The sequence below is a fragment of the Colletes latitarsis genome, chromosome 12 (genome assembly GCF_051014445.1).
Source record: "Colletes latitarsis isolate SP2378_abdomen chromosome 12, iyColLati1, whole genome shotgun sequence".
NCBI lineage: Eukaryota > Metazoa > Arthropoda > Insecta > Hymenoptera > Colletidae > Colletes > Colletes latitarsis.
In genome coordinates, this window is record NC_135145.1 from 22,215,027 (window position 1) to 22,232,218 (window position 17,192).

Below are 17,192 nucleotides of genomic sequence, written 5' to 3' on the forward strand. Positions count from 1 at the left end.
TTTATGCAAGCGATTTACCACGTGTTTGTAATAACTGTCACGTTTCTGTTGAGACTGGTTGAGACTTTCAGGTGGAAAACGTGCCCCTTTAAAGAAATGTTCCAACGTTTCCCAAGCTCCTCCAAGCCTTCCTCAAGAGTCAAATGTCACAGAGAAACTTTTCTTATTGTCCAACCTGTCTTCCACCTTCTCGTTCTCGTTTTCTGAACCCACTTCGAACTCGTAATTCCTTGTTTGATCACTGTGGTTTAAAGGTCCTTGTCTCTTCTATTCCATTCTTCCTTGAAATCCTCACATACCAATAGTTCCATCTAAAAAGTTTCTCCCCTTTCCTATATATTTCCTATTTTAATTCCCCCTCTAGTTGATATATTTTTTCTAAACACACAGTTTCTTTATCCTTTCCTCATGACACATTTTCGTTTCTTTCTCGTGTGTCGTTGATCTTGTGTTTGAGTTGGATTATGAGATAAGGATTAACCTGAGCTGGGTCGTAAAACTCAGCCATATTTCACCTTGCATCTATAAAATGCAAGGATTCTATTTTTGGCTTTTATAATATCTGCACTCAAGATAAAACCGAGGAAGGAATGTTTATGGCGACTGATTAATAATAACTCGATTTTGGCAAAGCTTCAGTAAAAAGTAGCTCAATTGCAATCAGTTTACTAGTAAAACTTGAAGCTGAAAAGGTACAGAAAAACGTGTAAAATTCGAGTTACACGCTCGACATAATTATCTAATCGACTCTCCGTACAGCAGACGCGGTTTACGTTGCCCAAGTGCATTTTGCAATAATCTGCAATAAACGAACCTAGATAAGTCTCCGTTTCGCAACGCACTTCTGCAACTGGTTACAAATTATAATCCCCGTGCCAAGCACGGGTTACTTTAGCGGGTAAAGTCCAGGGAAAATAAAGAAACTCATTGAATAATAATCGGCTTATTTGAACGGATACATAATCATCCGTTTAGAAGATTTAAGAGATGTTCTTCCAATGGGGGAAACAGGTGGTTCTGTAAAAACTTCCAAGACTCGTTGGGTAACCTTTGAGCCGTGGACATAATTTGTGTTTGCAGCAATTAACTTTTGTCTGGAGCCGTTTGCTAGGAACAAGTTATCTGTCTAACGGTATTATTAGAAGGCTGTAATTTCACAAACGGTATATAAGGTCGTAATCAGTGAACATCGGTATTATTATTTAATTACAATCGGTTTTAATCTAGATTTATTTGACTCTTTCATTCCTCATCTATGCTATTTTTATTACTTCAGATTTTAGAGTTTTGGAGGGGGGTACAAGATTGGGTTTCTATTATTCAAATCTTATTTCTATTTAGTTTTGTAAAGGGGCTAATAAATTTCTAGGTAAAAACGATGTATCTGGACGTAATTAGGGAATTTCACTGTTATTATTTGGTGGTAATTGATTTTTTATTTAGATTTCTTTCACTCTATGCTGTTTTTTGTTTTATTATGTAGCCAGTCAATTTTTTCTACTTCAGATTTTGGAGTTTTGGGGGGACACAAGATTTCTACTATTCAAATCATAGATATGAATCTTTCTATTCAATTTTGTAAAGGGGCTAATAAATTTCCAGATAAAAACGATGTATCTGGACGTAATTAGGGAATTTCACTGTTATTATTTGGTGGTAATTGATTTGTTATTTAGATTTCTTTCACTCTATGCTGTTTTTTGTTTTATTATGTAGCTAGTCAATTTTTTCTACTTCAGATTTTGGAGTTTTGGGGGGGTACAAGATTTCTACTATTCAAATCATAGATATAAATCTTTCTATTCAATTTTGTAAAGGGACTAATAAATTTCTAGGTAAAAACGATGTATCTGGACGTAATTAGGGAATTTCATTGTTATTATTTGGTGGTAATTGATTTTTTATTTAGATTTCTTTCACTCTATGCTGTTTTTTGTTTTATTATGTAGCTAGTCAATTTTTTCTACTTCAGATTTTGGAGTTTTGGGGGGGCACAAGATTTCTACTATTCAAATCATAGATATGAATCTTTCTATTCAATTTTGTAAAGGGACTAATAAATTTCCAGATAAAAACGGTGTATCTGGACGTAATTAGGGAATTTCATTGTTATTATTTGGTGGTAATTGATTTGTTATTTAGATTTCTTTCACTCTATGCCGTTTTTTGTTTTATTATGTAGCTAGTCAATTTTTTCTACTTCAGATTTTGGAGTTTTGGGGGGGCACAAGATTTCTACTATTCAAATCATAGATATGAACTTTTCTATTCAATTTTGTAAAGGGACTAATAAATTTCCAGATAAAAACGGTGTGTCTGGACGTAATTAGGGAATTTCATTGTTATTATTTGGTGGTAATTGATTTTTTATTTAGATTTCTTTCACTCTATGCTGTTCTTTGTTTTATTATGTAGCCAGTCAATTTTTTCTACTTCAGATTTTGGAGTTTTGGCGGGGTACAAGATTTCTACTATTCAAATCATAGATATGAATCTTTCTATTCAATTTTGTAAAGGGACTAATAAATTTCTAGGTAAAAACGGTGTATCTGGACGTAATTAGGGAATTTCGCTATTATTATTTGGTGGTAATTGATTTGTTATTTAGATTTCTTTCACTCTATGTTGTTTTTTGTTTTATTATGTAGCTAGTTAATTTTTTCTACTTCAGATTTTGGAGTTTTGGCGGGGTACAAGATTCTATTCAATTTTGTAAGGGGGCTAATGAATTTCCAAATAAAAACGGTGTATCTGATTGATATCAGTGAGTTTCATAATTATTATTTGATCGTAATTAATTTCAATTTTATTAGAATTATTTTATTTTGTAGCTAGTCAATTTTATCAATGTACAATTTTCGATTTTTTGGGGGGTACAAGATCAGGTTTCTACTATTCAAATCATAGATATAAATCTTTCTATTCAATTTTATAAGGGGGCAATTAAACTCCCAAATAATTTAACACAGTGGTAAAATATTTATCAAATGAAACTCCTCCTCAAAGTGGAAGTTTGAAATTCTATTTTCATCCGGATTTGCAATTTTTATTAGGATTATCTTATTATATAGTTACTCAATTTCGTCCACATACTTTGGAGTTCCTGGGGGGTACAAATTTAGATTCTACTATTCAAATCATAGATATAAATCTTTCTATTCAATTTTATAAGGGGGCAATTAAACTCCCAATTAATAATTTAACACAGTGGTAAAATATTTATCAAATGAAATTCCTCCTCAAAGTGGAAGATTTCAAATTCTATTTCCATCCGGATTTGCAATTTTTATTAAGACTATTACCTTATTATATAGTTACTCAATTTCGTCCACATACTTTGGAGTTCCTGGGGGGTACAAATTTAGATTCTACTATTCAAATCATAGATATAAATCTTTCTATTCAATTTTATAAGGGGGCAATTAAATTCCCAAATAATTTAACACAGTGGAAAAATATTTGTCAAATGAATCTCCTCCTCAAAGTGGAAGATTTCAAATTCTATTTTCATCCTAATTTGCAATTTTTATTAGGATTACCTTATTATATAGTTACTCAATTTCGTCCACATACTTTGGAGTTCCAGGGGGGTACAAAATTGGTTTTCTAGTACCAAAATCATACACAAAATCTTCCTCTTAAATTTCCTATAGTAAAATAAATCCCTACACTAGAAGAACAAGTATTTAACACCCTAATAAAACAATGTACCAACTGAAAATCCCCCTCAAAGTAGCAACAACAACAAAAATAAAAATGGCCACCGTAAAAAGACTCCTATCATCTCAAAAACCCCCCAAACTTCAAATTCCAACATTTAAAACCCGTTTATCTTGCAATTTCCACATTTCTATCCTCGATTCCCTGGAATCTATTCTCTCGCGACAGCCTACGCCTCCAATTTCCGTGATCCCGACGCGCTACCGGTTTCCATCGACCCCGCGATTCCGTTCATCGACAGTTTCTCGTTTATTCCTCGTCTATTCGGTCCGCGTTCGTGTCGTTCGCGGACGGGACCACCCAGGTTCGAGACCAGGTACGCTAACGCGATAAGTAATCCCCTGTTACGGCCGGATATATTGCCGATAGGATCGCGGTATCTATTTGGTGAACGCCGATCGAACCGTTCGCCGACGTTCACCGAAAAGTCAATCGCTCCTTTCGCCCGTCGTGGTAGCCGCGATAAATTACTCCCGGCTGCGAAATCCGCGGGGCAGGTTGTCCCGGTACGGTCGCGCGCCGCGAAATTTACCGTCGTATTAGATTAATTAATTCGTAGGCAATAATTACCAGCGCGTGGCCGCGTCTTAAATCAACTCGAGGCTGGAAAAGTCCCGGGTACTCCCCCTCGACGCTGATTTATCGCCAGGCGGTTTATCGTTACGCGGGATATTTCCGCGACTATCTCTTTCGGTTGTAAACGGGACACGCCGGCTGCACACGCGAGCATTATTTATTGCCCGGCTAATGAAGTTAGCCATTATCTAATATCCCATCCAGCGTTTTCTTGTTCCTACGAGAAATCGCCGGCGGATCGAAACAGCCGGGACCCGGTGGCTTATGATTAATGGGTTAATAAGAAGGAGCGCGCGCGCGCTCGAGCCACCGCTCGGGCCCGGACGCAAGGCCCCGCCGCGACAGGTGTTAACGCGCCCGTTTTCCGCGCGTAATTAACTCGAAAAGGTTAATTCGAATACGCGACTTGCCGTGGAAATGAATTTCTCGAGAAAAGTCCGGACCTCGGCATCGAAACGGAATTCTCTGGTGGGGGTCCGTTGCGGGGTAATCGATTTTTCGCAGAGAAATCCAGATCCAACGTATCGATCGAGTGGACCCACCGGGTGGAATTAACGCGGGGCCTCCCGGGACTCTCGGGCGCTTGTTCACGCGTTAAATAGACGTTAATCGACTCACCACCACATGGATCCTCTGCCGCGGTTCTTGTTCCTGGCGATTTCGGCGATGGAGGCGTGGATCGCCACCGCCAGGGCGCCGACGATCACCCAGAGCCTCATAGTTTCCGGTGCAAAGGGGGGGGTCACGAGTTCGAGTTTCGTCGTTTTTGGGGCGAAACACCACACACCAATCCGTCACTCACCGGTACGGGAACATCACACGTTGCCCGGCGCGCACATAGCGAGGATCGTCCGTCCGGTAGCGCACAACGAGGAACCGATTTCACGGGCGTTCTAAATCATCCCGGGTCCCGGGGAATTCCCACGCGCAAGAAACGTCTCGCGTCAGCTGTCAAAGCGGCCGGTTCCGTTCGCAAGAACCGCAATGTCGACGGTCCGAGAATTGAGTGACTGTAGCCTGGCGGCGAGACGTCGAGAGCCACACGGAAACTCACCCCCCGAAGGGCTTTTTCGAGGGGTGGGTGTCACCCTTGCCGAATCGGTGGTGGGAGAGGCGTCCGGCTACCTGGCAACCCTCCTCGATAATAATGGAGCTGGCCTCGACCCCCGAAATTCGGGGTCCCCGGGGTTACCAGTTTTTCGTTTTAACTTGGCCCGCTGGTCCGCGCGACGACGCGTCCGGGAACAGTCGGTATCGTGATCCTCGCGCGCGCGATCGATCGGCGAACGAGCGTCGACCCGCGGACAGAACGCGCCCGAAGGGGAGCCCTCGTCGTTTCCTTTTCTCTCGGGGGGTACAGCGTCTTCGAGAACCAATACCCTTCGACGGACAAGTATAGGCCTCCGCTGGCGACTGCACGCGCTCGTCCGCGGAAGAGCCGATCTCTCTTCAGAGAGAGAGAACGGAAACCTTCTCCCCTCTACGCCCCCACCGGAATCCTCGTCTCGTCTCGTTTCTTTCTCCCCCCTCCCCCCACGGTTTTCTGACTCGTTCTCCTTCCCACCCAACAGACTCTCCCGGTCTTCTCTGCCCTTTTCTCGTCCTCTCCACCCTTCCGTTTTCTTCGTTTCCCCTCGGATCGGCCTGGACCCCCCCAAGACAGATCGAATCTCGCCCCGCCCCACGGGCCAGCCTCTGCCCTTCCGCAGCTTTTCGATTCTCCTGGCGGAAACCTGGATGCAACAAACGCGGCGCGTTTGTTTTGCTAGATCGTCGCTGAGAACAGAGACCTCGCCACCTTCTGACAGATAATCTCCTCTCTGCTCCTCTCCGACGAGCACGTGGCTTTCGAGGGGAAACGGTGGGCGGTGCCCGACGAGGCCACGCCCCTCGCTCGCCCCACCACTCGCCTCGTGGTCAGCGCGCAAGGAACTTTCGGTCGGCGGTCTCCCACCACGCGAGAACCTTCCCGGATATCTCCCACTCTCTCTCTGCCCCCTGTTACTTCTCTTCCCGCCCCCTCCCTCTGGCCGGCCGCTCGCCTCTCTAGCCGGGCGCTCCGTCCTTGTCAATTCCTCCCAGCGACTCCGGGAGCGTCCCTCTTCTCGCGTTCTCCTCTTTTTCCCGATTCATCCGTCGAGCGGGCTCCTTCCTCGTCGTCCGTCTCGCTCGACCGTTTCCGTCACCCTTCCTTCCCGACGGAGGGACGTCGCCGGAGAATGCGTGAATCGAAAGGCGGTGGTGCACACACTGGACACGGGCGCGCGCGCGCGCGCGTCTGTGTGGGAACCGCGAGCTCCGGAATGCGGGAGAGAAGCGGCGTAGCCATGGAACCGCGCCGCCACCGACGTGCTTTTTCCCGATCCTACGCGCCCGAGCGTCCTTTCTTCCGGCGCGAATTCCGCCGCCGGACACTCTCTCGCGACGGAAAACGCGGAATTGACCCCCTCGACCCTCCATCGAGGCCTTCACCCCTCCCACTTTCGACGAAATACTTGTTGCTAGTTCCTCAGATACTCGATAATGTTTCTCTCGAACATTCGTTGGAGGGAATTCCCTAAGTGCACAGAGCCAAATGACGCGTATGGAGGCCTCTGTGTCATCCATTAAAGATCGTTCCTACACAAGTTAGACCCACGAATATTTTCCCTAGATTCCAGGGGAACATTTCGAGCAATATAGAGGAGAATTTGTTATACACTTGTTGCTAGTTCCTCAGATACTCGATAATGTTTCTCTCGAACATTCGTTGGGGGGAATTCCCTAAGTGCACGGAGCCAAATGACGCGTATGGAGGCCTCTGTGTCATCCATTAAAGATCATTCCTACACAAGTTAGACCCACGAATATTTTCCCTAGATTCCAGGGGAACATTTCGAGCAATATAGAGGAGAATTTGTTATATACTTGTTGCTAGTTTCTCAGATACTCGATAATGTTTCTCTCGAACATTCGTTGGGGGGAATTCCCTGAGTGCACAGAGTCAAATGACGCGTATGGAGGCCTCTGTGTCATCCATTAAAGATCGTTCCTACAGAAGTTAGACCCACGAATATTTTCCCTAGATTCCAGGGGAACATTTCGAGCAATATAGAGGAGAATTTGTTATATACTTGTTGCTAGTTCCTCAGATACTCGATAATGTTTCTCTCGAACATTCGTTGGGGGGAATTCCCTAAGTGCACAGAGCCAAATGACGCGTATGGAGGCCTCTGTGTCATCCATTAAAGATCGTTCCTACACAAGTTAGACCCACGAATATTTTCCCTAGATTCCAGGGGAACATTTCGAGCAATATAGAGGAGAATTTGTTATACACTTGTTGCTAGTTCCTCAGATACTCGATAATGTTTCTCTCGAACATTCGTTGGGGGGAATTCCCTAAGTGCACGGAGCCAAATGACGCGTATGGAGGCCTCTGTGTCATCCATTAAAGATCATTCCTACACAAGTTAGACCCACGAATATTTTCCCTAGATTCCAGGGGAACATTTCGAGCAATATAGAGGAGAATTTGTTATATACTTGTTGCTAGTTTCTCAGATACTCGATAATGTTTCTCTCGAACATTCGTTGGGGGGAATTCCCTGAGTGCACAGAGTCAAATGACGCGTATGGAGGCCTCTGTGTCATCCATTAAAGATCGTTCCTACAGAAGTTAGACCCACGAATATTTTCCCTAGATTCCAGGGGAACATTTCGAGCAATATAGAGGAGAATTTGTTATATACTTGTTGCTAGTTCCTCAGATACTCGATAATGTTTCTCTCGAACATTCGTTGGGGGGAATTCCCTAAGTGCACAGAGCCAAATGACGCGTATGGAGGCCTCTGTGTCATCCATTAAAGATCGTTCCTACACAAGTTAGACCCACGAATATTTTCCCTAGATTCCAGGGGAACATTTCGAGCAATATAGAGGAGAATTTGTTATATACTTGTTGCTAGTTTCTCAGATACTCGATAATGTTTCTCTCGAACATTCGTTGGGGGGAATTGCCTAAGTGCACGGAGCCAAATGACGCGTATGGAGGCCTCTGTGTCATCCATTAAAGATCGTTCCTACACAAGTTAGACCCACGAATATTTTCCCTAGATTCCAGGGGAACATTTCGAGCAATATAGAGGAGAATTTGTTATATACTTGTTGCTAGTTCCTCAGATACTCGATAATGTTTCTCTCGAACATTCGTTGGGGGGAATTCCCTGAGTGCACGGAGCCAAATGACGCGTATGGAGGCCTCTGTATCATCCATTAAAGATCGTTCCTACACAAGTTAGACCCACGAATATTTTCCCTAGATTCCAGGGGAACATTTCGAGCAATATAGAGGAGAATTTGTTATATACTTGTTGCTAGTTTCTCAGATACTCGATAATGTTTCTCTCGAACATTCGTTGGGGGGAATTCCCTGAGTGCACGGAGCCAAATGACGCATATGGAGGCCTCTGTGTCATCCATTAAAGATCGTTCCTACACAAGTTAGACCCACGAATATTTTCCCTAGATTCCAGGGGAACATTTCGAGCAATATAGAGGAGAATTTGTTATATACTTGTTGCTAGTTCCTCAGATACTCGATAATGTTTCTCTTGAACATTCGTTGGGGGAAATTCCCTGAGTGCACAGAGCCAAATGACGCGTATGGAGGCCTCTGTGTCATCCATTAAAGATCGTTCCTACGCAAGTTAGACCCACGAATATTTTCCCTAGATTCCAGGGGAACATTTCGAGCAATATAGAGGAGAATTTGTTATATACTTGTTGCTAGTTCCTCAGATACTCGATAATGTTTCTCTCGAACATTCGTTGGGGGGAATTCCCTGAGTGCACAGAGCCAAATGACGCGTATGGAGGCCTCTGTGTCATCCATTAAAGATCGTTCCTACACAAGTTAGACCCACGAATATTTTCCCTAGATTCCAGGGGAACATTTTGAGGAATATAGAGGAGAATTTGTTGTGAAAGAGGGAGGAGGGGGATGGGAATTTCGGGGAGAAAACGAAAGTACGGGCGTGGAGAGCCACGCGGCGAACGAGAAAGCGCAATTTACGGGGCCGCCGGCAAAAAGGTCGGAGCGGCGAATATTCGGGAACGAGGTCAGGGAACAGTCGCGGGGGGAACCATGGGCGAAGAGTTACGGAGATTGATCGGCGTAAATCGTCGCGGCGACGAGAGCGCGATTACGTTTTTGTCGGCGCGTGCCCCGTTCGGAGGAAACTCGAGCAGGAGACGGGCCCCGACCGGGCGAAATCCCAGGCAATTATACGCGGGGAATGCTTCGTCCTTAGCTCGCGTAACCCTTCTGGCCCCGGCGTTCTTTCGTTTCGCCCGGTGACGGCTCGAAATTGATCGCCCAACGACGCCAACGAAATGACGCGGATGACGGAAAAAGTGCTCGCCTTGGCCGCTGTTCTGTATCACCTTCGTTCGCGACTCCACGTACCGTAAAAAAACACACGTGAACGTCTAACCTCGCATGCCTGCACGCCATATTGACTGTTATGCACTCTTACGCGCGGGAAGTTCAAAAAGTTACCAAGTGCAATTGTCATTCGGAGCTATCTAACGATGCTTTTGGATCTCAAGGGCCCAGAATATTATGTTTTAATGGTGAAGCAGCGATTGAGTAAAATGGTGGATGCTTCAAAGGTCAATGATTCTATTTATTCCTATTATTTTTCTTGCAAATGCCCTGGCGGCCATATTGGTCATTTCTGCATTGTTTCACGCGGGAAGTTTCGAAAGTTACGAAGTGCAATTGTCATTCAGAGCTATCTAATGATGCTTTTGGATCTCAAGGGCCCAGAATATTATTTTTTAATGGTGAAGCAGCGATTGAGTAACATGGTGGATGCTTCAAAGGTCAATGATTCTATTTATTCTTATTATTTTTCTTGCAAATGCCCTGGTGGCCATATTGGTCATTTCTGCATTGTTTCACGCGGGAAGTTTCGAAAGTTACGAAGTGCAATTGTCATTCAGAGCTTTCTAACGATGCTTTTGGATCTCAAGGGCCCAGAATATTATTTTTAAATGGTGAAGCATCGATTGAGTAAAATGGTGGATGCTTCAAAGGTCAATGATTCTATTTATTCTTATTATTTTTCTTGCAAATGCCCTGGTGGCCATATTGGTCATTTCTGCATTGTTTCACGCGGGAAGTTTCGAAAGTTACGAAGTGCAATTGTCATTCAGAGCTTTCTAACGATGCTTTTAGATTTCAAGGGCCCAGAATATTATTTTTAAATGGTGAAGCCGCGATTGAGTAAAATGGTGGATGCTTCAAAGGTCAATGACTCTATTTATTCTTATTATTTTTCTTGCAAATGCCCTGGCGGCCATATTGGTAATTTCTGCATTGTTTCACGCGGGAAGTTTCGAAACTTAACAATGTTTATCTAGGATTTCAAAGCCCCAGATCATTAAATTGACATCACTGACCATTTCTATTTATTTATCTTATCTTTCTCGTAAGCTTGAAAATTATAAACTGCAATTTTCATTCACAGCAACGTAACAACATTCATCTTAGATTTCAAGGTCCCAGAACATTGTCTCGAATACCACCCTTGAAAATTACCGCCAAATTAAGTAAAATGGCGGATGTTTTAAGGCCCAACGAACGTGTCTATTCATTGTTCTTTGTTCTATTTCTCCAGAACGTGTTCTCGAGGGTATGGAACGCGATCGTGGGGTTGTAAAAAGGTCGATTCGGTTTTAATCGCGACGTTGTGGCCCCTGCAGTTGGCTTGGGGGGTCTCCTCGTGGTTCCCTCGGTACGCGTTGAAACAATCACGGGGCGAGTAAGTCGTTAGCTGGCACGATCGCCGAGAGCGTGGCCGTGGTTTCGCGTGACGGACAAATCCGTCGATTGCCCGCTCGAGTCGACACTTACGGTAACGACTTAATGCATACGGTAAGCACCGCGACTACGTATTCCCTGCGTTACGGTTCAAATTAGACCGTCCAATGGCCCCCGGAGAACCTTCGCGCCTGGTAAATTACGCTACTCCGCAGAAAAGACGTTTCTTTCCCCCTCTGATGTTACCAAACGACGTCCACCATGGACGACAGAGGTTAGGTCCGGCTTACAACTTCGTAACGAAATATTTCCCGAGCATACTTTTAAGATTCCTTTGCTGCACGATTCGTATTTAAAGTTCGATGGAAATAAGCTTCTCGTGTGCAGATAAAAATAAGCGCCATAATCGCGGCGAGTGGATCTGGCGCGTGGCTTTTAGCGCAGATAACCCCATCGCGGTCGAACAACCGGTAAATCAAGCCGGTTATCGGTCCCTTTACCGATTTAGAACGACTGGTAAGAAAGACGCGTTCGAGATGTAACGGCGGTTTTCTGGCCGAAAAAGAATCGGAAGCGGCCCGACGCGCTCTCAGGGGGGCCCCCGGGGTGGTGTCGTGGCGAGAAAGAAGGTGGGGCGGCGAACAGAAGAAGATGGTGGAGCAGGCGTGGTGTGCAGAGGTGAGGCGAGGCGAGTCGGAGAGCGAGATAGCTCGTAAATCTAAAGGCCCCGTGTTCGGAAGGAAGGAGGCCCTTGAATAGGTGTAAATGAAGTTGCGGCCTGTGGCCCGCCGCAAACTCGACCGGACCACCCCGCATATTTTGTCTCCCGTGCGTGCTGGGGGCCCCCGTGCCCATCGGGCCCCGCGCCGTCTCGGACTGCCGGCTTCCACGCGCGGTGGGGCCCTACCTTTGACTTAGCGATAACAATGTCGCTCGCTCCTCTCTTCTCTGCCACCCTCGACGTATGGGGGCCCCCCGAGACAATCCCGGAATCTTTAAGCGGGTAATCCGATTTCACGGGCAACCAGTCAAATCGATTCCTATCGGGCCCCGCCGGAATGGCACATCTTGCAAACATCGCGACCACGTTGCTGTGAAATGGTGCAAATCTCTTGCTTTTTCAATATCTCAGCCGTCGGGGCCCATTGGGCCCATTTTCGGTAAATATTTGCAAGCTTACTTTGAAAGTCGTAGAAATACTATTACATAGCTCATGTGTGTCTCGTAAGTAGGATGAATGCAACTCGTCGGGCCCATTGGGTCTTAATTATCTCACATTAATCAGAAATATTTGCGAGCTTGTTGCACCTCCGTTGGTGTAAAGTGGTGTAAATCGTTTCGGGCTTCTTGCTTTCTCGATACTTCAGTCATCAGGCCCAGTGGGTCTTACTGATTTTACGTAAACCAGAGATATTTGTAAGCTTACTTTGAAAGTCATAGAAATACTATTACACCACACACTGGCTCATGTGTGTCTCGTAAGTAGGATGAATGCAACTCGTCAGGCCCATTGGGTCTTAATTATCTCACATTAATCAGAAATATTTGCGAGCTTGTTGCACCTCCGTTGGTGTAAAGTGGTGTAAATCGTTTCGGGCTTCTTGCTTTCTCGATACTTCAGTCATCAGGCCCAGTGGGTCTTACTGATTTTACGTAAACCAGAAATATTTGTAAGCTTACTTTGAAAGTCATAGAAATACTATTACACCACACACTGGCTCATGTGTGTCTCGTAAGTAGGATGAATGCAACTCGTCAGGCCCATTGGGTCTTAATTATCTCACATTAATCAGAAATATTTGCGAGCTTGTTGCACCTCCGTTGGTGTAAAATGGTGTAAATCGGTCTTCTCGCTTTCTCGATACTTCAGTCATCAGGCCCAGTGGGTCTTACTGATTTTACGTAAACCAGAAATATTTGTAAGCTTACTTTGAAAGTCATAGAAATACTATTACACCACACACTGGCTCATGTGTGTCTCGTAAGTAGGACAAATGTAACTCGTCAGGCCCACTGGGTCTTAGTGATTCTACGTAAACCAGAAATATTTGTAATCTACTTTGCAAGTTACAGAACCACCACTATACTGTCACTCATAAATATCCTCAGAAATTGTTTAATTCGAACGAAGTTCTTGGGCCCCATATTCAATAAATGAAATTAGCTATTAGGTGAGCTCGCGTATCAACAATCTACGTATCTACGCGACACGATAAATCGAATCAGTCGATGGAGGATCGCGAGACGGAGGTCTGCAGTGGCAGGTGGGCCCAAAAGGATTCTTAGCCACGGATCCTTTCGAAGGATGGATTAGCTTAATATAGGTTAACGTTCATCCTCATTAACTAACCGAATAAACCGAAGAGGTTTAACAAAGAAATGCAAGGTTCACCGAATATGAGGCCTCGTTTGTTTCGGATGATCCCTGCAGCTCTGTTCGCTGAAAGCCTTTCATCCTATTTCGAAGATTACTCTCGCGAAAGTTGCTCCTCCAGGATATCGGTGTACACAAATTACCCGGCGTTTGCGTCCATGAAACCGAGACCCTCGTAATTCGTGTCCAGTCGACGAGCTCTCGTTGTTTAGGGTTCTAAAACCTCGAAGAATGCAAATGGATCTTTATACTAGGGATACGGGTTTAGTGATTTTCAGGTTCTTTAGGCTTTGCAAGTAGCTGCGGATTCTTTCGAGCCACCACATTGTTATTTTGTGTTCATTATTGCTTCTGACATTCATATATTTGTCTAAACATTGTTTATCTTTAATTCCTGTGAAATATTAGCAAGATACCAAAACTTCTGCAAATGAATTGCTCAACCAAATTTCTTCAGACTTTGTAAAGCTGCATAGAATCTTCTATGAAATAGAATATTTATACATTGAAAATAAATTTCTCCAAGAAAGTAGCCATTTTGTACCTCCCCACAGTGACCACGTTCACACTCACAAAATATATTTAAAGTCTCCTTGCCAGAGATAATCCACTAATAAAGCTAGAATCCCTCGTGAAAATTGTAAAGTAAAATTACCAAGTTACTTTTCTGCGATTGAACATTTTAATCGCGATGCTCGACTGGACCACCCACCGCCATCTTGCCCAGGGTTTACCCACGACCATAACCTATACAGTTCTTTGTTGCAGTGCTCCCTGGAGGAGCACAGGTCCCCTGCGAGTCACTGCAACCACCCAGGGCGAGCCATACCCGGGTGTGCAAATAAGAAAAACGCGGTTCGTCGCCTAGGAACGCGTAACGCCACCGGGTTGGCTGGCCTGGATGGGTTTCGGTGTGCGTGACCGCGGTCTACGACCACCCGGGACACCTACGAGGGGATTTCTGGGCGGAGTGCGAACGCGTCGGTGGACATCAAAGGACCCGCGAGAGGTAATTATTGTTTCCCGATGGACCAAGCGGAACCGTGAACACGGTGGCGCCTGGGCGCACGATAGGCGCTGCCATTCTCGCCCTCACCCCCCCTCGTCCTCCGTTCTAGTCAGCTTTCTTTCGAAAGACATCCACCGAGGGCCGATGAGGACGGACGAACCTGCTTTCCTACGGCCACCCTTAATTAAGAGAACGCCATTTCGACTCACGAGCGATTCTCCACGGTCTCGCATTCCTACGAGATCCTACGCGTTCCAAGGTCGCTGGGTTCTGGAATCGCTCGGCTACGAGTCAAGGAAATTCCCACGAGTCTCTCATCATGTCGCAAGACGCGGTTCCCGTGAGACAATACGTGAAATTTAATTGTTCTCGTGGAAGGGGACTATCTTTTTTAGAGAAAACACCACAGATTCTTTGGAGTTAAACTTTTTGGAGCTTTCAATACTTAATTTGGAGAATTTTTGTAGAAACAAAATGGAGTTTGGGGATATTTTAATGGAGTTAGGTTTTGAGGCAAGAAAACACCCCCAAATGTTTTGGAGTTAATTTTATCCATATTTAATTTGAAGAATCTTTTGTATTAAACAAAATGGAGTCCATCGATATTTTAGTGGGTTGGTCAGCTTTCAATGTACCATAGAAATGCCTTTTTAAATATTTTTATTTTATAGTTACGTAGCCGACGATTCTTCTATTGAACAAAATGGAGTCGATATTTTACCGGATCTTTTGATGTTAGTTTACACGAGACGTGGTCGTAGAGTCCACTGATTGTGAGTCTTTGGCTCCATTCTGCAATTAACGCTTCCTCCAGAGAGGTTCTGTACCGTTTGTTTTCTAAATTCTTCCCACAGATACTCAATGGGGTATCTCAATAGGATCTGGGTATCCAGTCTGTCAGTTAATTCGAGACATTGATAAGGGCTACTACCATTCCTCTACGGAACGGGCCATGTGCTTGGTCCTCGTTCTTTGAAGCTCTCGAACTCGAACACTTATCGATATATTTAAATATAAATGGCGATCCATTATTGATTCGATAAATATAAGGTAACACCTGCAGTCGCCGTGCATTCCCACGTGAAAGTCCCCGGGGACTTAATAAAGATGAACACCTGGTCATTAGTTATCTCGGAAAGAAAGATTGGGGCAATGTCAGACTCACTTTCCCATTATCTACGTTCTTTCTGTCTGATTCAACCACATGAAATGTGAAACAATCATTAGAGGAAGACTTTTAAATTCTTTTAAAAATATATAATATTCATATAATAATACATTTGTATAGTAGCTCAATTAATTGGGTATCTTTTAAATCAGGACATTTGTGTTTACTGAAATTCATCTCAATCTCACTCTTATATTATATGTAATTTTTGATCAAACAATTAATTTCAGTTGTTATAGTTCATGCTAGACTCTTTCCAATATTTGTCTGCAATTAAAATTCAAATGTTTTATATATAAAAAAAATCTTAAAATCAAACAAAATAGGGTAAAATAGAATATAACAGGGTTAATGTTCTCAAAATCGAATGAAAGTAATTCCATAAAATATTTCCAAAAGAAAATAGACTTTTAGAAATAATGCCAGTTTGCTTCCATCTTTTACCACAACCTTCGCCCCCCAAGTTACAAAGCAACCAGTCTCATTATGTTCAAAATAAACACTGTAAATCATAAACTGTGGCCCAAAGAAATATTCCACGGGTGCACATTAGGCACAGAAATCCCCAGAGCAGAGACACAGGCCGTTTCACGACGCAATTGATTCCGACCATCGGTCTACGAAAGGGTTTTTGCGCCGCGGTACCGAGCTGGCCAGCACCGCTGATTGCTCCCCCCGGTGTCGTTACATTAAAGACGTGCAAATGCCGGCACGTAAACGCCGCAAAACTGGTAAATTACCCTGATATTCCGGAACGAACGACTCCAGGGGCCGTGATTTTCCGCCGCGGTCGTTGATTTCGCAAAAAACACGCGCGCCTTTCGCGTCCCCTCCCGATTTTGTCGGTTCCTTTTCGAAGAACGCCGCGAACTACGTCCAGGTTCTGGGAAAACTTCCAAGCATTCGCGGATGAAGTGATTCGCCACGGAGCCCTATCCAGCGACGCCGAGCGTCCACGTTCGTTTCTTGCCGCACTCGACTTAATAAATACGTTACACCGAACGTGTGACCGTCCGAGGCTTCCACGGGAAAGAAAACGCGTGCCTCTACCTGAGGACCCCTGGCCTCTGTACCTGGGGCACGCCACCCGCGGGGATTGCACGCCGAATTATCCCTTCTGTTATGGCCAAACATTTATGTATTTATTGCCTGGACAAACGGCTGGCATAATAACCTCGACGTGATCGATATGCGGTACTACTGGCGACGTGGACCCGGTGGGGGCGTAGGAAGAACGTCTTAGAATTGGAAAAAATTCTACTATTTCGTGTTAATGTTATTGTTTGGATCGTGGACCAGGGAGGAATGTCGAGAAAGAACAGAAATAGGGAATATAATTGGCTTCTAATGGATAGATCACTGAAAATAAAGAGGATCTAGTGGGGGCGTAGGAAAGACGTCTTAGAATTGTGAAAAGTTCTACTATTTCGTGGTAATATCATTGCATGGATCCTAGACCAGGAAGGAATGTCGAGAAAGAGAAGAAGAAAGTCAATTTTGAGGAATATAATTGGTTCCTAATGGATACATAACCGAAAAT

General features: G+C 44.4%; 1 protein-coding gene across 1 annotated transcript in view; it reads right to left on the reverse strand.

Annotated features, from left to right (window-relative positions):
- The window catches only part of Wg (Wnt family member 1 wingless), a 28,565-nt gene extending 23,550 nt beyond the window's left edge, over positions 1-5,015 (reverse strand). Inside the window, exon 1 of the mRNA XM_076780119.1 lies at positions 4,915-5,015. Coding sequence (XP_076636234.1) covers positions 4,915-5,015 — 101 coding nt within the window. The remainder of the gene's footprint in view (positions 1-4,914) is intronic.
- Positions 5,016-17,192: the final 12,177 nt, after the last annotated feature.